The sequence below is a fragment of the Lineus longissimus genome, chromosome 1 (genome assembly GCF_910592395.1).
Source record: "Lineus longissimus chromosome 1, tnLinLong1.2, whole genome shotgun sequence".
Classification (NCBI taxonomy): Eukaryota; Metazoa; Nemertea; class Pilidiophora; order Heteronemertea; family Lineidae; genus Lineus; species Lineus longissimus.
Window position 1 is genome coordinate 24,263,573 of NC_088308.1, and position 23,261 is coordinate 24,286,833.

General features: G+C 40.5%; 2 protein-coding genes across 4 annotated transcripts in view; one reads left to right on the forward strand and one right to left on the reverse strand.

Annotated features, from left to right (window-relative positions):
• The window catches only part of LOC135493373 (neuronal acetylcholine receptor subunit alpha-10-like), a 208,254-nt gene that overhangs the window by 72,178 nt on the left and 112,815 nt on the right, over positions 1 to 23,261 (forward strand). The window lies entirely within an intron of this gene.
• Positions 4,737 to 7,872, reverse strand: LOC135493365 (uncharacterized). The gene has a single exon (XM_064780679.1). It carries the CDS (start codon positions 7,606 to 7,608, stop codon positions 5,641 to 5,643), a length of 1,968 nt encoding a protein of 655 aa, XP_064636749.1. The 5' UTR covers positions 7,609 to 7,872; the 3' UTR covers positions 4,737 to 5,640.

The window sequence follows — 23,261 nt, forward strand, 5'->3', positions numbered from 1 at the left end:
TGAAAAATAAACTGGCCTTTAGGTTCTTCGTTCGCATACATGTAGGCACAGACCAGGATATTATACGAGCAACGCAACGCAAATGTGTAGTATTGCAAATGGATTTATAAGTTATGGAGACAATACATTCAGATGATCTACTCTAAATTCATGAAATTCAAGTTTTTCAATGTATACTATTAATGGTGTCGTTTGTATATATCGAGCGGCTTCATCATGTATATTGCATCTGCCAAGGGAGCAAGAATTCAGCAGAATGAATACTAAGTGCTATATCTCACAAATAGAAAACCGAAATCAATGCTTTTTTCACCAATGCTAAGCCTTGCAAGGACCCAGCAAATTTAATCACTTTTAGATCTAACTACAGTGATAGTGAAGTGACTGAGTCTAGCTCGTTTGGGTTGAAATGTGCTTAACTAAAGAAACCAGTGGCTGAAAATAGTAGATTTCAGAGTCCCTTTGTCTCATCATTGCCCGGGGATGTTAGATATCATAAAAACGCCTCAACACACATTATGCAATGACATAAAAAAACTTCCATTAATTGCATCATGTTTTATGCAAAAGGCAATTAACAAGCTGCATGCAACATAATTTTAGAAAGCACTGCGTAGCTGCTTTCGCTCACAACAGAAGGCTCTAATATGATATCCAGTCATCACCCTCATCACATAAATGCCAAAGTCCTTTTTTTGGCCAAATTGATATTTTCGCCTAAGTCAGCTCTTTACCATAACAGTTACCTGTCGTAAAAGTGCTTAACTCAATGTCTCATCTCCTGGTGTGTAGGAAGGTCAATGGAATAACTGCCTAAGTCACGCTTGGAACTTAGGCAGATTTACTTATTGCTTTCAGAAATCAAATTGCCTAAGTCAGATATAAAACTGCCTGACTCGCATTTGGGTATTTGTCAAAACTGCCTAAGTCATCTTGATCCGTTGTTTAACACCAGTAAGACATATCATCAATTGCGTGTTCATTGTCATGTTTAAACATGTTATCCTTAGATAGCTATAAAATAAATTTGAATGAATTAGGGAATGAATATTTCTTTTCCATTTTTCTCAAAAGTAGAAAATATGACTGTGGCAATTATTTTATGAAGGTGACGCAGTGAAACAAATGCCAACTAAACGAGCACGGATACCGTATTTCAAATACCAAAGTGTCATGACACACATGCATGACATGTGCTCATGTATATTCCCGATAGGCTTTAAACACATCAGTTTCTTTATTGCCCAAGGCCTGTCAATATTGGAGCTGTCATCAGGACCCTGGAAAATGAAACAAGTCTCAATTAAACGTTGCAGTACACGTTCCCTCATATTCATGAAGGTTTCGGTACATGTGTTCACGTTGCTTGGAAGTGCAATCGATAATGCTCTGATGAACCCAATGCACTCCCGGATTTTGATGAGAGAAAAACAAAAATAATTTATCTTTTGCCTGCAATCTACAGGTGGTTGTTCCCAATCTGTTGCTCGAACTTTGCTGATTAATATGGCAATACGGAGCACCAGTATGCATTCGGCCCAGGCATCGCATTGTCCTTTGAAGCTCATCTTGCGCGATCAGATCATTCGTAAAGGTGGTCCTGACCAAAGCCAAAAATACAAGCCCAATAATAGTTTGTTTCTGTTTGATGATGTCACATATTACGACTCTGATATGTAGCTTTCGGGTAGGACAGCCAAAACGGTTTACCGTAATGTTAAAATTCATTCTGTCTCCTGTGTTTTCCTGAGATATTTGCATTAAAAGCCACACAGTTTCCTCCAACGTGTCTATGTTTCCCTCAAGTTTATGACTTTATCGGGTCACATCATCTTGGTTGTTATTTCAATAACTATCCAAATTCAGCAGTTATGATAAAAAGCATGTTAACCCATCACTAGTTTTTATCATCGATGATCGTGCATGTTGTCATAAAAATAGCTCAAAATCATGGCAACAGCCGTAATGATGTTGTTAGTATTGATTCATAATAGGTATTAGATTCGATTTCTATACAGACTGATTGACATCTAATGATGATTATCATCATGGTCAATACAACAGATCAAGTCCCTCTATATTCAGTGTTAATTGTTTTCATCTCGGAGATGTCAACTTACTGATCAGCAACATAACCGAGTTTGTATGTAGATTGAGATCACGGTGCTTTGGTTATCTATGACTGGCATCTTATATTATCTTACCAACAGTCACTTGCCAATGCCTCGTCGCCGTAAGCGTGATCCCTCCACAGGTTAAAGCCAGGAACCCCTATTACTTTGCATGCTGAGGGATACACATGGTCAGAGCTTTAGTTCATTCATATCTGAGTCTTCTTTCATTAAGGTGACTCCTGACATGCACGGTAATCTTGTGTTCGCTAGACAGTCACTCTCGATATGTTGATAGATTCATCTGTTTTCAGAGCAATTCTCTGTCTCCAAAAACCTGGTAAATGTCGTTTCCAACGGTGCATCATGTACCGGGTTCTCATCCTTCCACTTGTTCAAATACGCAATAGGTGTTTGCTTTTGCCTTCTTGTCGGTAAGGGGCAGGTCGCTTTTTCCTTTTCCTTCCTTTATTGTCGAGCTGGTCTGCCTTCTCATTCCCCTTCGTCATTCCCTTTCTCGTTTTCTTCCATGCCGCTAGGGTATGCGAATGAATACCGTGAATGATTCTACAAACATCACAGAGTCACATCTTGGGAGCGGCCTGTATAGATGACAATTTGAAGGAGATGTGGCGTGTAGACACCCGCAACAACCAGGCACTCAGCGAGTCAAGATTATTAACCTGATTACCGGTATGCCTTTGTTGTGACAGTTGGTCTTCAGTTGAGGCACTGGAAGAGGATATCAGACGCTGTTCCTATATATTCCCTGCGAGAATGCATTGATAGGTTCTCTCTTTGGACTGTGCGCAAAGCCAGACTGCCTAGCTCCTGTGTGATCAGATTGTAGGTCCGCGCAGTTGGCAAAGTCGAAGGCTGTTGCTTGTACCCTATGCTAAGCCGAGAGTAAGAATTATCTCACTGGTTATAAGTCATCACTATCTCAAAGAGCTTCAGAGCGTCAGGACTTGAATATCCGGTTTACCGGCCTCTAGAAGCAGAAAACATGTTCAATACCTAGAGGATCATTGGGAGAAAAAAGTACAAAAGATTAGACAGACCTCTACAAGAACTTCTTCTCATTATCTGAAGAAGATAAAGTAAGATACCTGTCACTCACTGTTTACATAGGTCCATTTTACTCTAAAGCGGCCAATGCATGCTATTGTAAGGCTATGGATCCGTAGACGTATGACTGCGCGATTTATGGACATTAGAAGCTCAAAGGCTGAGATAACGCTGCGTTGCCTGGCTTAGGCTGGATACTTTGCCAGATGCTTTGGCGGAGATTCTCGTAAAATAATATACTATATAGATCTAATCATGAAGACATTTTCAATCTTCCGCAGGGTGGACGGGTCTTCACATTTCCAGACGATTTCTTGACATGTACATGTACTCTCATGCAGTACTCTATCCTTTAGATTGAAGTGTACGGCGTGAGAATTCTATACTATTACGGCTTAACATAACACCGGGCAGCGAGGATCCTGCGATTAGTGGGAGACATAAAGGTCAATTTAAGGAATCATAAATTTCGATGTTATATGCAATTCACTCATTATCAGATAGCCCACAAATTGTCCAACTTAACACCGGAACTCGGAGGGCTACTCATTGAAAAGCATAGGGCCGACACGTTTTCTGTTCTTACATTTTCTATAACTCCACTTGCTGTAACTGACACTGCTCTTCTTTTCAAGTTGTATTACCTCTTGGAGATGTTTACTCAACAGCGACTGTGTCTATTTTGCTTGCGATGCCTTCGGAAACATCGTGAGATAGATTCAATTTGAAGCAGATAATGGGAACAGGCGACATTCATATTGCTATACTGGCGTGACCTTCATTGATATCACCTGGTCATCTCAACGAACTTCGTGTTTCCATGGATATCTAGCCAAGCCGCGCGAGAGCATGCTTTCATTCAACAGTGGACGATGGAGAAACTAACGCCTGTGTCTGCAGAGGCATTCTCGATATTCAGAGTGATTCATTCGTTGATTTAAGGAAGTCTTAAGAGTGAAGAAGACACTCCAAGGACTTAAGTTGATAATATTCCATAAGGTTCGTCAACCTATCTTGTCTCATCGCTACTGGCGCAACGTCAGCGATATATCAGTTGATCTCACCACTTATTCCCCTATGCCTGGGGCCGCTCCGGGCACTGGCCGATCAATGGAAATGGAACCTTGTGCCGCAGTTAACCTCTGGCTCCACAGCTGCTGATAACAGATTCAGCATGGCCAGGGGAACTAGCGCAGGCACCCATGATTCAATTGACGCCATAACTGAATAATGGATACTTGTCCTCCCGCTATTTGGCTTGATTGCGGGATGTCCCGTCAACGCAGACATGATGAAAAAGGCATGTTTGATAATATGCGGAGATATTAAGAGAAATTCATGATCGACGGTCTTATTTAGGTGAATAATAATGCATGGGAAAATCACTCCAATAGAAAGGCATATCATGCATTCAGATTCAGATTCATGGTTGTGGATTTTATTTGCCGTAGCTGGTCTCATTCGGGGTTTTTTTCAATGTTATCAATGCAGCTAGTAACAAGGCTATATGCACATATATATACCATATGCAAAAAGGAACACTGCTTCTACATCCACTACCTTTTTATTCAGCAAGAACATGGCTTACACGTTTAAAGCATTTATTCGTCAAGATATCAATGACGTGTACTGTGTTCAGCCTGAGTCAAACAGTAAACATGCACTAAGCTTTACACTCGACAAGAAAACTACATTAAAGAGACGAAATCGAAACGTTAATTGCACTGGAATTAATAGTCTTGACATTTGATATGTGCGTTGCGACTAATTGGTGTGATTGTCATCAGTCTAAGCACTGGGGAAATCAAATTTGTAACCGAGTGGAGTTTTGAATTTCAATTACAATCATACCATCTTTGATCGTCTGATTCAAATCTGGTGACGGTTGTAGAGTGTTGCTTGCAAAAAAAAGTAGCTGGAGTACACGTACCATCGGATTGGATGCACCTGGCCATTGTAGTAGTAGATAGGGCAATAACACAATGTGCGCTGCTCTACATACCAATATTATAACATAACACCTTATAATTGGGACTACTTTGAGGGCTCCAGTTACGCTAGATCGACAGAATACGCCTGCCAGCCTTACACTTCGGAAAGTTTGATTTCTTCCAGGTGGACACATTCTTTGAAAAGGTTCACCTGTTAACTAGGTTAATGTAAAATCGAAGAGTGTTTTAACTTTAGTGCAAAGCGTTCTGCTAGCTACATGAATACACTAGTTTTGTAAAACGAATTCATTCCATTACCGTTTCTAATATTTGACGCCCATCTTTACACGCTTTCGCACTATAATGCTACACATTATTTATGTATGATATAGTATATAAAATGAAACTAAAACTGCCTCTGCCCAATTACCATTGAATGTCATGAGACGACCTATATTTTTGTCCTCTTGTTGACGCCTATACTTGACAACAGCTTGAATTCTTAACATGCTAATATCATGACAATTCATTCAAGGCAGCTTGCCTTGGTACCAAGTAACATACATTCCTGGATCTCGCTTTTCCTTCAGTTCCGTTAGAGGAATCGGGCTGTACAGCAAGCACATCAAGGTGGCCTGTCGCACTCCAAGATGAAGCAACTCTTCCCTCTCCACCTGGCCAAACGACCTACCAGTCGGATCAAAAACTGGAATGGATGTGAATACCCACTTGTTAGCTGTGAACCTTGCCTCATAGAATAGGAGGGGACCTGCTTCAGGTGACCGCCTGGTGCGGTTTTGTCTCTTGATGCACAGGTAAACCTTACCGCCGTCGCAGCACATATCTAGAATATAGTAGCCTTGAATCGGTGGTAGTATCGGACGCATCTCCTTCAAAAAATGCACAAGGTCTCCCGCTGACCCATTATGGAAATATTCCAGCGAGCCATGTCGGACTTGCAAAGAAAGTGCTATTATTTGTTCACCTTTTCCATCTTGGATGAGTAACATATCCGTAGATCCTGGGCACCGAATCTTCAGCCCACCATCCTGTATCAAATTCGTCACCTCAGTATCCAAGTTAATCGGGCCTACCAACATTGTGAAATCGGAATTGAGCAAGTAGATAGAATATCGACTTGGATAATACTTACAGAGAACCACGTAGTTTCCAGATTTGGTTTGTGCTAATGACAAAGCCGTTTTTCCTCGCACGTGTGGGAGGCCACTTAGCCATTTTGAAGAATGGTATCCCCCATTTCCATTGTAGATTTTAACGCATGGAACGTACTCGCGATTTTTCTGTCCGTTACACAATATAACCAATTTCTCATCAGTGTTGATAATCAGATCGACTGCCTTGTCAACAGATCGTCGCCATTCGGCCAGTTTTCCACCTTCTGTAATCGCCATTCTTAGTTCGCCACGTTTGTCCTGCTGTTCCAAGAATGCCACCTCTTTTTGAGTTTCGTTTCCTCGTTCCTGCATGAACATAACTGCTTTAGGTATCCTGTAGCAAGGATGTCTCCGATATGTGCCACCTAATTGCAGCTTGACTGGGTCCGCGTTCGTGACGATAATATCCATATCCACGGAGTCCAGCTTCCCCAAGGTCATGTCTTTCTCCGGGCTAAATCTTGGAACTGATGTGATTTTCATGTTCTTTATCATGATTCCAATATTCCTTTCAGCATCCAATCTGGTTTCGGTCAAAGTATCATTTATACTGGCTGCGGCTTGAAATTGCTGTACATTGTTTACACCGGTCGCAAAAATGTCTTGACTTTGCTTCATTACCTCTTCAATACTTTTACCAAGGTTGGCCATTTCCATGCTCATCTTCGCTCCTGCTGCGTTCGACATTATTTCTGAAACTAGTTGGTCCCTTCTTTTGCGGACCTCATCAATGATCAATTCTGCTTGTTCCTTTACCAGTGCGAAGACTCCCTCCTCTCTCTTCCGAATATCTTGCAGTTCCTCTTGAATAGCTGATACCTTTAGCTTGGCATCGTTTAGTGGCTCGAAAGTGTCTGATATTTGTTTCATTACACCCCCTATGTCGACCAGCTCATGGTCAGAGTGATCTACACCAGCGCAAATCTCACAGACTGGTCGGTCACAACCCATACAGAGGAGTTTCATATCTCGACCTCCATGAATGTCACAGCGTCTGTGTCGAAAAAATGCAACCAGTGGCTTCACATCGTGACTTTTGAAACGTGGTATCTTCTTATGGGATGTTGCGCATGCTTGACAGTATAATGCATCGCTGCAGCTATCGCAAAAGAATTCCGCTTTTGTCTCGAGACCCCGGTAGGAACAAAAGGTGCAAACTTCATCCTTCGAAGGCACTGCATTCGATTCTTCTGCCATATCAATTGTAGTGATGTCTTTCTGGCGTTTTAAAATCGACTTGAAATACTTCAAGTTAGATTCTTGAGTAAATCTCCCACCATTGGTATCAACGAATGAGACAGTCTTAACGGTCCTAACATACATGTTTACTTGCAGGTGCGGGACCTAGATCCATAATGGTGTGTTAGGCTGCTGGAGACTGTATGATATACGCCATATGGTTAGAATTTTAGTAGGCCTCATTAAATTTCGAATTCCATGGGGTATTGTTATGTTTCTAGTCGGGAATATAAGCACAATAATGTTTCAGAAACTCAAAACTGACAGGAGTGTTTTTGATAATTCGAATCCACACCTATACCAGCAGTGCATAATTAGGGTCATACACAGCTGCTATAGCACATACCAAGTATATAAGAAGTAATATTGCTCGTCTCATGTATCGATGATACTCCATTGCAATCTTCAGAAAGCTTGGCGTGATGTCCGCAAGTCTGACACGAAACCAATGAAAATGTAAATGAGATGGAGACCACTTTTTGATTATAATTCACCAATACTCAGTTGTCTCACACGATTTTCCAGCCGATTGATTTGAAAGTCAATGTAATTGTTCTTATGGAGCTATGAAGCTGATGGCATGTTATCTCCATGTTTACTGATATCTTTGAGATCTATTTCTAATGCTTGAGCGGGTTCGCCAGATCTAGCAATGTATTGGATTCTCTATTGGATTTTCCGTTGGCTTTGAACAATCGGTTGGAAACTGACTATCTTCGAAGTGAGTAGTTCAGACAAAATGAATAAAAGTTCTATTGTTAGGATTCAATGGTTAATGTAGATCAAAGTACAATTCATTTGAATTGAAGGTCATTGTTTAAGGATGCCATTCGCCATTGCCATTCTTGCTACTCCTATTCCTGAGTTATCACGTGTACCCATACAATCGACAAGTTAGATATAAGTGTACCCCCCCCCCCCCACATCACCAGGGACTCCCCATTGATCAGGTTGTTCACAACATTGAACTCGACAGCTCATTAAAAGCACAATTTCGTACCCATGTAGTCGAAATAACACTGCTTTTCAATCTCCCTATGTTCATGGAAGCTTCTCTCTCGTTTAATCTGCGCCAGACAAATGGTACATGATCTACATCGGATTTTAAGTAATTCAACAATTTCCACTTGATCAAAATTGGACGTGCGGTAGATTAGAGTTAAGAGAATGGTAATTTATTCCCTCGTCGTTAAGTTGAAGTCGACCTCTCTCTCCCTTAAACTATATATGAGATGAACAACATTTTCTCTGTTCGCGTTATCATGAAGGAGCAATGTTGGGTTCATGGAAGTGTTTTGTAGCACTGCCTTCATCAGCCTATACCATATTACTTATCCTTGGTATCTATTGTACATGGAGGTAGACCCTGGGCCAATAAATCTTCTTTACTAACGCTGCTTACATTTGATTTGATACAAGCGTCCTCGGTATTTTGAAGGGTTGGGTTCGAAGCGTCTCAAGTACATTTTAAGTCTTTGTACGGCGATAAACGTTTCTGTATATTCTTCAAAATGGTTGATGATATGGATGATACAGTATCAATGGCTAGAGCAGGGGCCAGCTGAGTGGGTCACACAAACACATGACTTCGACGAAATGAGACGAAATAAGATTAAGCATTTGGCATAGTGCTAGCCAATGAGAAATCGTATTAAACGTAACAGAGACCTTATCACGTCAATTCCAGCGTTCCAACAGCCAGCATCTTGCGCCATGTTGTGTATCTCACCTGGCTTGATTAAATAAGGGTTACCTCAGATCCAATGCCGTGCCTCTGGCCGGGTTCGTGATAAAGCTTTGAGAAGCTGCCTATATAGACTCCAATATTACCCCTCAAAGCTCTCATTGACCTTTTCAGTCAGATTCAGGTTTTCCATTAGTGTTATCAGGAGCACCACAGGCAATATTCACGGTGTTTTATTCCAAGCCTTGTTTCTCAAATTGTTGAAACAGTGGCTTCAAATTCGATTGTTGTATGCAATTGGCAGTGTAGACGCGGTTGCCATCCGAAACTGAAATTGCTTTCACAATAACGAAATATGAAAAGTGAAGTGAACACCCGTGCGTTATTAACATGATCTTCGTCTGGTTATCGTACGAAAACTGTGGTTATATATTTCTGTTTTTAACATATCCACGTTTATTTATTCCACGGGGTAAACATTTGGAGTTAGTGGTCATCGATTGATAAGAATTTATCCTTGTTATCGTACCTACTTCAGGCTGCGTATTCATAGTCTGTTCGCTTAATGTACAGTTTTTCCCATGTTCGGTGTTCGCTTGTGACCTTGCGACACGCCTTGCAGCCACAGAATGAAACTCTTTGGGGCTTTGGGCGGTTCTATTGGTTGTACTAGGGAACAAACTCCGCGGAGACAATGCCACAAGTTCACAAGGGAACGGCTTTTGGATACGGAGCCTTACGAATGCGTAGAAAAGGGCACACACCTTTCCTCTAAAGACCCATTTCCCTAATGCTTGATCAAGATGGATAAGCCGATTATTTCAGTCTCAGCGCAATGAAACGCGGGCCAGACATGCCAGACTGGAATCATTTCATTATTCACCGTCTCTGTGGATACCTCATTCATTAATGCTGGTGATTAAACTTAAAGTTAAGACACGACTTGTGGGGTGATCTTGTCGATTGAGTCCTAATGGTAACAGGTAGGATCAGCACCAATGGTGTAATGGTTCCATAAATTATACACCATCACTGTCATGCATTTCAGGGCCATTGTGATTTGTTCAAAACAACCTACACGAAAGTCACTAACTGTACGTTATAGCATTCAGTCTACGATTGATCATGCTGCTAACCATGGTATTGAACTTGGTGAAAATATAGTTGTGATATATATCCTAATGAACAATGAAATGTCTAGATCTGTTTCTTTCCGATCCGCAGACCCCCATACAATTTTTCTTCAATGCTTTTGAGAAATATTCCAGTTGTTGGACGACCTTATAAGATTTTGGATCGTGAAATGCAAATATGCCTAGAAATTCATATTTGGTTCCCTGAGGGCGTCAGTTTAAGAATTAAGACGCAAACAGCAGACGATTTAAGTATAGTAGCCCCAAGGTGGCCATTTAGATTACAATTCAAATCTGTATGCTGCTTCATCGATTTCGAAGTCGATGTGGTGTAGTGTTTGGTCGTTGCCGCTGTACGGCGAAGGGACAGTGTAATTTCCTTTTTTAAATGAAATGTGGTTCTGCGCCCTTGATTGACGACACTTTGCGTGTTGAAAATAATAATATGAAACACAAATCAAACACCCCCGTACCAAGTATTGTATTTGTTCCTGAAAAAATAATCTTTCTCCAAAACTGAAAGAATCAGACACCTCGATTTCACGCGATTTCTGACTGCCGACTTTGATACAGAATTCCTTCACGTAGAACTCTGACTCTTCCAATCTCCGTACTAAACTAACAATGTCCCTATTGATCGAAAATGACTACTTAAGGTGAGGCACATCCCACCATATAAAACATTGAGAATAATCATGATAAATGACTACATTCATCAAACAAGTGTATGCAAGGCACGGCCATGATGAATACATCAGCAGTAGTTGGAACCATGTATGCTGGAACCTGGCTTCTGTTGAGTCGCGGGCTATAAGAAGAACAAACTGTGTGATCCTCCTCCTGTCAGTCTAATCACCTTGTTTCTTGATAAGAAGAAGTGTTGACAATCAAGAGCTGTTTGTGTGGAAACTAAGTTCATTATCGCACCCTATAGACCAGACAAACGAGGCCTAGTCCACCTGCATTTATATTTGACCTCTCTTATAAGATCATTGATATTCCACAGATAAACCCGTTATAATGATAATCCTTTGACCGGTATGATAATATTTGCCTCCACAGTTGGGTAGCAAGCTTGACAAATGCAGTTGTTATTTGATTGTTATCTAATGCAAGTTGCCATTATTTAGTCTTTTTGTATTTTTTCTCGTTGCAGGTAAGTTTAAGTCGGCATCTTGTGACTGAAGTAAAGGCTTTCTTTCGAAGTTGTAAAATGTCAAATTCTTTGAAAAAATTGAGAGGAAGTACAAGTATTGGATATTCAAAACAAGTTAAGTTAGACGTTGTCTCCGTAACTACAGTGCATATGAAAAACGCCAACTCTAGTCACTCTCGTCTTTCTGTTCGAGTCCTTCCGCCGTATAGGATTTTGAAACAAAGTACCCGTTGAGTTTTTTTGATCTTGTCGCAAAGCTACTAGCCATACGTTTGGGCAAACCTTTGTGTTTTTTTCGAACAATTACAGTTGCAAGAGAGAAACAAGAGGAAACAACTTCCCCTAAATAAAGGTGGGGTCCAAACTATCTAGGCACAGGTTGAATAGACAATTCCTCTGTTAAAATCTACAGGGTAACACATATGGTATGGATAACCAGCATTGGCCATGTTTGCTACAATACCTGCTGGCCCTCTCAGTCAAACAAGTTCAAGTAAACATCGAATAAAACACCATCCCCGATTGTGGATATGGGATTATCGCGAGAAGTGACGGAAGTGGTGCGCATCCGATTGATTGCTATTTGCCGTTTCCTTGACAACCAGTTAGATTTCCATAGTGCGACAACAGATTCGACAGCACTTGCAAGAACGTGTCAATTTTGTAAATCATCCTCAAGTGTTAAATATAACAAATTGGCCGCATAATTTTAATACCTCCTTCTATCCGGTGAACTATGCCTCATCTTGATGAAATACCTTATATGGGTTTATGTATTTGATGCTTGTGCTGGGGATGCACAAATATATGAGGTACATTTATTGATTTGGGTTCCTGGGAGTTGACGTATATGCCGCAGTGAAATACAAGAGACCAGCCATCAATTTTTTTTATTCGCAATATATGCAGGCGATGTCCCGAGATAGACACATCAACAATTGCTAAAACCACCGTTGGGCAATTATTTTTTTCTGGTGGGAATTTGACGAGCAAATATATTGTTCTGAAGAAGGTTTTTTCTTCCGCTTTGAGATTGAATACATTATGCGTGACTGTTAATAGAAGTATTTTTCATCAGAACTGCATGTGAGCACGTGTATGCCAATAATCTACGGGGAAAGTTCGGTCATAGTGACCATCTCTTCTAATATCTTATGATTTCGCCTGTGGCAGCATGACAACCTTATCCAGTTGTTCCGCCAATGGCTAGCTAGTTATCAACGTTTGAAATTTGACTTTGACCATGACCAGGCAAACGCCTGATTTCGCCCACTGCTAGTAATGTCCGACCCTCATTCCTTGAATCGAATTTAATGCATCATACACTGTCAAGTACTTAGGCACTTAAGTGCTTCCATTACGATGGTCTTCCAAGAATTGCCCTCTGACAAACACTGATCCAGAAACCTAAAGTAGTCAGATAGTCAACTTGAAGCCATCACTCTGACGCTGTGGTTAAACTCTTCAGACACATGTCAGAGACTGTAATTGGAATACTTCAGATTTATCAGTTTTTCATTTTGATACCGTCCATGGCGCTTTTTATCTGGCTATCTCAAATGTAATATAAAATGCCTGAGAAATTGAATCGGTACAAATGTTTTTCACTCATGATAACTGTGCCATGAACGGATTGCAAATGCCGGTCTCCGATTCAAACTATTAGTGCCCAAGTGTGTATATATTGATAATGTCTAAGTACTTGAGCCCGAGGATTGAAGCATCTAAAAGGTACCCAAGGGATACTCAAACCACTACGAAAAACGAGAAAGAAGACCAATAATCCATTGTATGGAGCCTAGACTCCATCCCAGGATACTTGTTTACTTATAAGTGTTATTCGAGTAATATCCTCTCAAACATTTAATGGTTCTGGGCATCCCCTCAGTATTTTCTCTAGATTAATTTCTTTATACAATGAATAATCAGCCGCTCATCATGACATTTTCATATGGTGCTAAAGTGCCATGTATGCTTCTTGTGAGTGATTCATGCATTGATTAGTTCATGTTAACACAGTGCCAAATGTTTTGGCAAGATGCCTTGACATGTACGTAAAAATACTCTATTCTTTTTTCAGGAGTGTGCTCTGAGATGAGGCACACCGACATCAAATTTTGATTAAAAAGATACAAAATGATTGCAATGCTGTAAACCTATTTTTGTCTTCTACAGCGGCATGAGGTTACTAGATTCTAGATGAGCAGAATAAGAAACTTCAAATTGCATCGTCGCTATAATTTTCGAACAAACCTGGTTAGATGCACTCTGTGGCAAGATATGGTAAAATGTCTGCGAGGTCAAACCATACTTCCTTACGTTTCGTAGCTCCCCAATTTTGCTAAGTTTATGACTCTAAAGATACACGTTTAGTATCGTCCATCAAATCAACACATGATAACGCTTCAAGCGCAGCTATTATCCTCATTGACTCAGCAGATTCTTATTCTTAAGGGACATTGCTGTGGTAGAAAGATTTTTCTTTTGCTGATGCGCAGCAGTGACGGGACGTCCCCAGATCATCATCAGATCAGTTGAGAAGAATTAACCGTTAGAAACAATCGCAGAGGGCCTTCTGAGTCAAATATCTCATCTGGCTAATGATCCATTAACTCAACCACAAAAATAAAACACACACATTAATCGATTCCTTGCCCATGTTATCATGTTATAACTGTGTGGTTGAATGTTTGTTGTAGAAAAACGTGGATTGGATACTACATATCTGATTAAAATCAACATGCCAAAAAGTTTCCATTTTGAGTTAAGATTTTTAAAGATGTCTTCAGACAGCTGGTGCTGACCATAACCCATACATTTGATTTGTCAATCGAAGTGACACATATTTTGGTAACATACTCATTCCATGACGAACTGTGCTGTGTTTTGAAAAGTTTATAACAGTTGGCAGTATTATGCAGTTAGGATCGAACTGGCGTTTTGATCAGACAATGCTAATCCTGAAAGTATCAAAATCTCACACACTGCCTCGGTTCCGCACCTGGCCCAAACCAACATTAGTTGTAGCAGTTCAGACATTTAGATATCTTAATTCTATTTGATTTACTTGTGCATTGTACATTTTCAATGTGGTGTAGAACGCTCGCCAATGTGGTGTATCATTTTAAACTAAATCTCTATATACAGAAACCTTAAAACAAAGTCACATGAAGTTAGCTGGTAAAAAAATCGGGGGAATTAGCTTGCGGATAACTACTAAAATGCTGGGAGACTGTACGTTCAATAATTCAGCGGCCTGGGGCGCGCTCCACTAACCAGTGAGCCATGTTGGATGTCTCCGATCCCTCGACAAACGCGATAAGTGCCTTACGTATGAATCTTTCATGAACGAATCTACTAGCCTAGATTTAACTATTTACCAAGGAATTCTGGTGGAACTAGTGTCGGTTGGGAGGTGGGAGAGCATTAGATCAATTGTGTCAACTCATTTCTTATGATCTGATGTGATTTAAGTGATGTTGCATTCTCGGATAGTACTCCTTTAGGGACACCAATCAGCACCGCGGTCGGCTGAATTTCGAACAAAATTTCCATAGTTTGCATCCGCTTACGCATGCTCGTGAATGGTAACAGCTTTGTCACCTTGGTCACTCATGACTGTGCATGCGTAACCAAATTCAAGTTCCTACTTCTGCCGATCGTGGTGTTAATTCAAAGGCCTGAAAATAGTATTGCTGTGGCAACGGTGATACAGCCATGGTGATAATAAGACAGTGATGACCAAAGAGAATAATCTACACACTGTCTGGGCACTCACTGACCAACTAGTCCGAAAAATCCAGTGCTTTTAAGACCAACACAGTAGACTTCTTCTGATCGGAAGATGTGTATGGCGCTGTGGCAATGTAGAGAATCCGAATGTGTTTGCACATTCTATCTCCAATAATGAGGTCAGGTGGTAAAGACATATATGAGCATGAACATGGTGGGCGTGCATTTTCATCCGAAGATCACAAACACACCAATTACCCGTTCAAGACTGAATATAGCTTTTAACCAATATTATCTCTTTCATGGGGTTTCCCTATGCCCGGGTTCTGTAAATATGCAAATATAATCAACCCGAAACTGTCAACTTGTCTTCTGTGCATGCATTGCGATGGTAATGCACTCCTTGATCAGTAGACTAGCGTGCAACTTTGAAAGAACGGAAATGCTACTAAAATATTGCTATTCTACACCCACTTAACGTCATCTCCAGGAGGAATGGTTCAATATTTATATCATTATAGTTGAGGCTCTGCCATAATCATTTAAAACCCTCGGCAGGTCGCCAAACTTTTTGGAGAACTCTTCTTGAAATTACCTTAAAAACTGCGATCAGAAGAAACGCGTTGGCGCCTTGTAGAAATAATAGACATATCCTCGACATCTATTCCCCAAAGATTGTGGTCATCCGAATCTGCCATTGGGCTCGTTTGAGAACTGATTTATTGGCCATAGAAACACAGATGTGAAGTTGTAACGGATTTGGTTGCCGACATTCTGGATAACCGAGGCTTGTTCCTTATGGGATGAGTCATACGTGGGTGAGGACAAGTTTGAGATCACCTAGAGATAGCGGCGTCTATAACTTCAAAAATGTTGTTACAAGCTATTAAGGGGTGTTGGCAACGTGTTTGACAATAAGGTGTTTCATACATTCATGCTAGATACGATGTATGTCTTCACCCTTGCAAATACATGTGCACAACTCCTCACAGAGTACGGCAAAGACAGATTGGGGCGTTCCTCCTTTTGAACATTTCTGCCTCTGATTAGACTTGTTGTTGATCATACAACGGCATAAATTGCCGTTGCAGGGGAAGGGGAAAAAAGTGATAGAAGATCAATTCGGTCGGTTTCTAAGATGGTTTCTACTTGACTCGCTTGATTACATCCTACCTGGCGGTGCTAACTATCGAGATAATTGGCATCTGTCGATGAAAGAATATCCGTATACATTTCAACACCACACTTAGCATTCCCAGGGACTTCGTTGATGCAGCAGGGTATTATACGTTCCATTGCCGTTGTCGTGGTGCAATTTCTGTGCATTCATGATTAACGAGACAATCTTCGACGTTTATTGGCTTGACAGATTCAGTTTTAACGGAACCAATTATAACGAATCGATTTCGTTTCAGGTTGTATTCTATTATAAATTCTCAACCTTGATTAGAACAAACGTATGGAATGAGTGTGTGTCGCATTGTTGTATTTGTTGACTAAGAAAGGGAAGAGTGTTCCTCCACTTGACAAAGTGGTCACATCACAACAACAAACTTACCCGTCTTTGTTCACAACACCATGTCAAGAAAAGGGTGCCTCTCTACTTGACATGGTGGTAATATTCATAGGCCTAGAACCGTCTTTGTTCACACCAGTATATATATATGTGGAGAGAGGGATTTGACACGGTGGTAACATTACAAACTATACCTTATCCGTCTTTGTTCACCTGCCTGAAGCACTGAAGGCACGAAGGCAATGTAAGGTAGTTACCAGGCATTGAAAAAACCATGCTGTCCCAACTTTGTAATCTGCTCGTGGGGTAATCACGCCACCATGGGTATTACGCGAGTAAATTGCTTTTGGATTTTTTGTTTCTGCCTATGCACGCAGTTGTACTCATGGATTATTCCATCACATTGTCGGGCATGATATGTACTATCCTTTTATTACAGGACTTATGATAGCTGAAAAATACCCAGAAGCGATCCAGTGGCCCAACGAAAGCAGCGCGGTTTGAAAAAAAACTGCTACAGAAATCGGGTGACAGCATTTGACATTTTATTTTGATCACATCTATACCAGAATCAGCTAGAAAATATTTAGTATGCACTCCTCAATCAAAATCGTACTTAAGACTCTTCCTATAAACCCATTACATCTTCACCAATCATTAGGAAAACGGCTGTTTTCATAAGACCCTGCATGACTACTGAAGAAATTTAATCCCAGCTTTTGCCATCTCTCGCAAAAAAAGTGGCACGTGAAGAGAGATCGACCCCACAGCATGGCGTCACTTTCCGGAGGCCACAAAGGCAAGCCTTCCTACAAGCCATGAAATTAACTTCCGTGACTGTAGAAATTGATAATTGATATTGATTGAGACATATGAAACTCCCGGATCTAAAGTCGATAACCATATGCCATTTTCTTTATTTGATGGAATGTTCTGCACAGCTAGATGCTAGTGCATATTGGGTCGTCTTTGTTGTCATAACGCAGGGCATATAATCTGCGATTGCAAACTGGGGTGGATTTCGGATGAGGCTGGGACTAAAAATTCGAGTTGTTTATCGTAGCGACTGGAATGGCATGTTAGTGCAGGATGTCCCCTATCACCTCAAACAACCACGGCCCTACAGTCCTTGTGTTTGGTTAAAACCAAGGAATTTACATTTTAAAACCCGAAAAAAACGAGTGTTCATTCGTTTCGGTTTGGTCACTATTTAGATAACTAGCAACGGCGGAACAGTCGTTCAACCAATTCTGCGGGACGGTCAAGATGTTTCGATTCATGTTCACATTTACAAAATTGACATCAAAAACTTTCCGTTCCGAGATCATCCACTGATTAGGTGAATAATGATCCATCATCGAACCAGACTGTGCAATCTTGATGAGAATATGTCTTCTTGAGATAAATCACAGCGGCGCTGATGCTATGATGGCGTGCAATCTTTCACCCTTACTGCACGTTATCATTATAATGGGATGTACTTCACTGTGTGCCATGTAGCCAGATACGTTTAATTAATCAAGTGTCTCAGTACGGATGTATGCCCCCAGGTTACGTGAGGATCTTGTATTTAATCGAGAAGAGCATGTCAAATGGAGCGGCAATCTTGGGACATTATTATAGTACAAGTCTAGATACATACAATAATGCAAGAATGTCGGGGACAAGATGGTACAATGTTACTTCCGTGTCGGGCAATGTTTGTAACTTCGTTGAACCAGCGTTTGTTCTTTAACTTATCTAACGCCTCACCAGTTGCATAACTTTGTAAAAATTTAATTTCACCTGCCCTTGTGATGACTAGATGATGGTTTATTAGTATCGATGAACTGTCGAATACGAAAGATATCGAACGTCTTTAGTTATAAATTCTTACATGTAGTATAGTATATAGTGGATGAACTGTGTGTCGGAGCATACGCTCCTCTGATATGGCATCGATCAAAGACTAGATACTGCTAAGACATTTAATCTGAATCGCAGTGTTTACTTTGAGTCTAACTTGTGTTCAAAAGACTTCTATCAAATTATGCAATCCATGATACCCCTACTTTAATATATTCACACTCTCAGTGAACCGATTTAACCCAGCTGTCGCTGCTGTTTCTGGCTGGACAGTCTCCATGACCTCCAATGATCAATTGATTTTCTTGACGTAGTTAAAATGAAAACATTATTTTGATATTAACATCATATGAAACTTCGTTGTTTGAGTAATGGTATAGCCATTTAGCAAAAGATTAGCCATCGCCACTTCTACACTGAAGATATAAAGCACGGGCAGTATATATCTTCTAAATAGTAATATATCAGGGAAATGTAACGATTCGGGATAGTGATTCTCTATACCCCTAGCAACCCTTGCATTTTAGAGACAAACTATGTACATGGTTATCGTGTTCGAGCGATACCAATATGAAGTACAGAGGACCATGGCCAGCGCCGATCATAACAATGCATGTAAGCCATTTATATATTGCTACTGAAGCTGAAGTGTCATGTTTCAAGAAAAATTCAATAAATATGGTCCTAAGTAGTGGACCTTCAAACTTGGCCATTAGCTAAGTGGCATTTGGTGAAAGTTAATTTGACTCGTTTGCTGAGAAGGCTAACATGAATTCTTGTTAACTCTGGACGCTATATGTACAAGAAAACTAAAAACACGGTAGGTTCGGGTAAAACTGGTACCTTCCATCATATCATTATCATTAGGCCAATCAATGTGGCATTCAGCCGATGTTTTCGTTCAAAGAGCATAAGACACCAACGTCTTCTCCGCGCGCCCATCTCCAACTTCTTAATAAATCTCACAGACCTACAGTGCCAGCATAAAACAGTATCATCTGCAGAAAAGCTGTGATAAGACGTTGTGAATTCCCATAAATTTTCCTATCTTGAATGGTCCCATGTCGTGATGGAAGATCATTGGGCATGTTCGATTTTTCACTTTCCTTTACCCGGTGCCTGGCTTCTTCGATCACACAGCACTTCGATTGAAATAGAGTTCATAAGCCTTGAGTTTCACATAAAAGCAATCCGACCGAAATAGTAAGTCGTTTGCAGTCTCCAGGGAATGAACTGCAATGTCCATAGACAGTGTTGCAGAAGTGATGAATTGCTCTTTCTACTACACACTAGCAATGTACAGGCATGCCTCAGCGTAATGGGACAGACTAGATGTTACATTTGGAGGGGTCATGGCGGGATGAATGAGTAATATCTAAGCCAGTCTTCCCAGGATGGTACATCGATGGCTTTGACTGAGATTCCATATTATGTTACGGACGATATCGGAATGTCAGATATCAAGCTATCGTGCCCAAGTAGGCATCGACGTGCTTTTGCATGTTGATACAGTACTGACTGCTATTGCATTTGGTCATGCAGGGATCGTATAGAGGATTCGTTTATTGATTCGTGACTTGTCAGGATGACGCAATCGTCCTCCTTAAATTCAGCTTATCTTTAAAGAATGATTCGGGTGGTCTATGCTCATCTGCAGTAAGTTGTTGTTCTATGACACCTTGTTTGAAGGACCAACGGGGCATTGCCATCAGGTTTGTTGCCTGCAATGAACAAATAATATCTTAATCTCAACTCGACCCGAGTGAGCCTGCAACAATAATCCTTTGTGCAGATATATGCTTTGTCAACTCGCTGCGTGGAAGCAAGGAACAGCATCATGACATCATGAAAGAACAACGGCAATGATCCTGACGTTAGTCTAGTGTCATGCCGTCATGGTGTCCAGCCACGGTTGCACTCGGGAGGTACCAAGAGTTCCGGTGCCAGGAGTTGTGCGAGCAGAAATAGCTAATTCCGCTGGCAAATAAACGGGTTGCAGAAGATAAGAGGTTTGATTAGTTCTAGCATCAAATTGCTTCACAAGTTAAGTCTCGTTTGTCCATCGGCAATTCGCAAACTGACATGAATTGAGTACATTTCATTTTAGTATGACATGAGAAAAGTAGCCCAGTTTTTCTTTGGAATTTAAAGAGCATATACAATTACAACTAACATTCAGTAAAATTCGTGAAAATTCGAGAAAATGTGATTATTCTCGGAAAACACCGAAAAAATTGTAAGTCTATAAAAGAGAAAGCATTAAAAAAGAAGCGTTACATATTACAAACCATACCATGTGTGATGCCTGCAATGATGTTGTAGATGGAATGTTCCACGAGTTAGACATTTAAATTAAGAAGTATTGACAAAATTCACGATTTTAATTTGGTACCACACGGAAACTAAGTTTACTTCGAGTAACAATAAATAACCTTATTCATATGTTCACGGGCTTCGTCACCGCATCTAAGGTATACACTTCCAAAACATGTGCGTAGCTTGCTCTATACCTCACCTCAACCCAACAACACGGCGAGTCTAGCGAATTATGCCCAATTTTCACCAAACCACAATTTTAGGAAAAAGTCAGCTGTTGAATGGTTAGCAAATATTTATTTATCTGCTTGAATGAATCTAAATTGATGTCTAAATTATTTCGCAATGTGATCCATTCTGATAAAGCATCGTTTAATTCGCGGGGCTATGTTCCGCATGCATTCGTTATGTGAAATACGTATTCTCAATGTTTAACTGGAGGCCCGGCAGATTTTGAGGAGATCATTGCATGTTGTGTAGAATCTATACAGACAACGAATGTAGCTCTGCGCAGAAGTAGAACAGCATTTGAACGATCCTTATTATTCTGACACGTTTGACTAGTTGCTTTCTGATACCTCTTTTGTGTGGTGTGAATTTGACAGTAAATCTGCCAGTTTTTCGTACACGCCGGAAGGACTTGTGATGCGCCAAATGCCCCTCCCCACATTTAAAAGCTAAACGAAGTGTAGACATCAGCGGAAAATGTTTCAATTGGCAGTTTGTTTAGCGTATTTGAATTATTCTATTGTGTGGTTGCCTAAAGTATCAATGTATTTTAGTTGCAGTCGAGAGGCAGGAAGGGTGAAAACGCCATACGTAACAAGTTCTCTCTCCGCCCCCCCCCCCCCTTCCACACACGCACACACATCTTCTTTCCAAAACAAAAGATAAACACTATTCAACACCAGGGGAAACTTGTTAAAAATTAGGAAAGGTATTCATTTTGACTTGCGCTGATATGTTCTGCTATTTCGAGTGTTAAGAACAAAAATTATATTAAGTTCTGCTTAAAATAACTAATCTAACGAAAATCATACCTACATTTTCTTTGAGATTTTAGCTGCTTTTTAAATATCTTGACAGTAATGAGACATGCCTTTCTCTAAAGCCTGTCGATGAAAACCAGGCATGTCTTTGGCATGAACGTAAAAGCAGCATTCATTCATGAGATTCCCCAGTGTCACCGTGTGATCGAAAGGAGCATGGTGGAAACTTTGCCTTTAATTTCACGCCCCTGTGCTCCTAATCATTTGGCGAATCATCTTGAAATGGCTCATAGATCTATGTCAATTATCTATTTGATGTCGCAGGATTGATCACATAGCTAGACCTGGATTATCCATAATCTCATTTCCTATTGTGACGATGTCCAGGAATCTTGTTTGGATATATGGGGATGCAGAATTTCTTGTAAACGTGGTTGTCGCGAGGCAAATGTTTTCTTTTTATATTTTCGTTACATGTAAGAGACGAAAACAAGCCCAGAAAAACATGCATGTGACATCTTGAATCTGTTTCTCATTTCACTCTCTGAACCTCTCTTCAACAACTTAGTTTGAAGAATTCGAATGTCTCTGATATGACTCTGACATGTTAGAGACACATCACAATGATGTCAAGTGCACTAAAATATTGAAGAATCAGTGCAATGCGCCTCAGCCATCGAGCTGGCGAATAGAGGAGACTTCAACGCCATTTAAGGAACACCAGTGCTATTTACTAATGCGATAAGGTCTCAACGTTTAATTATCTCTCTTGCTATAAGATGCATCATTGGCTTAAAAGGAGATTTCGTCGAAATATCGTCATGGCAGAACTCGGCGAGTGTGGAAAGTCAACATTGATCTACTATCAGAGTTCTTCAACTCGACTGGAGCTGTGTAAATACACCAGCCTAATCGAATTTAATAGCGAACCCGTTGAATTAACGCATTGTGCAGTATGGTCACGGCGTGGCTATGGGGACAAGGGACTTGACATGATTTTAGATTATGATGAGAAGCTGTAGTTTGCCCGTTCATCAAGAAGAAGTACACGTATTACAATTTATATTTACAACTGTTGTTGATGTGGTTATTGTGACAAGACTTGACAAGTATTTGTATCATAACGAGGATACAGAGTAATACAAAGCCAAATGACCAAGTTTTTCTGACTTTTCACTGTAGACCTGAACTAAACGCTGCATGTTTGTTTTTTATGTATCCAATGGTCGTTCTGACCTGTAAACCAATATTTTCTGATGCTATTTAAAAAAGAAATATTAAAATCCGGCCACTTACAAATATAAGAGTTATCGCGAAAATTACATGGTACGGGTAGCGAACCGAACAATTATCACCAAATGGGAAG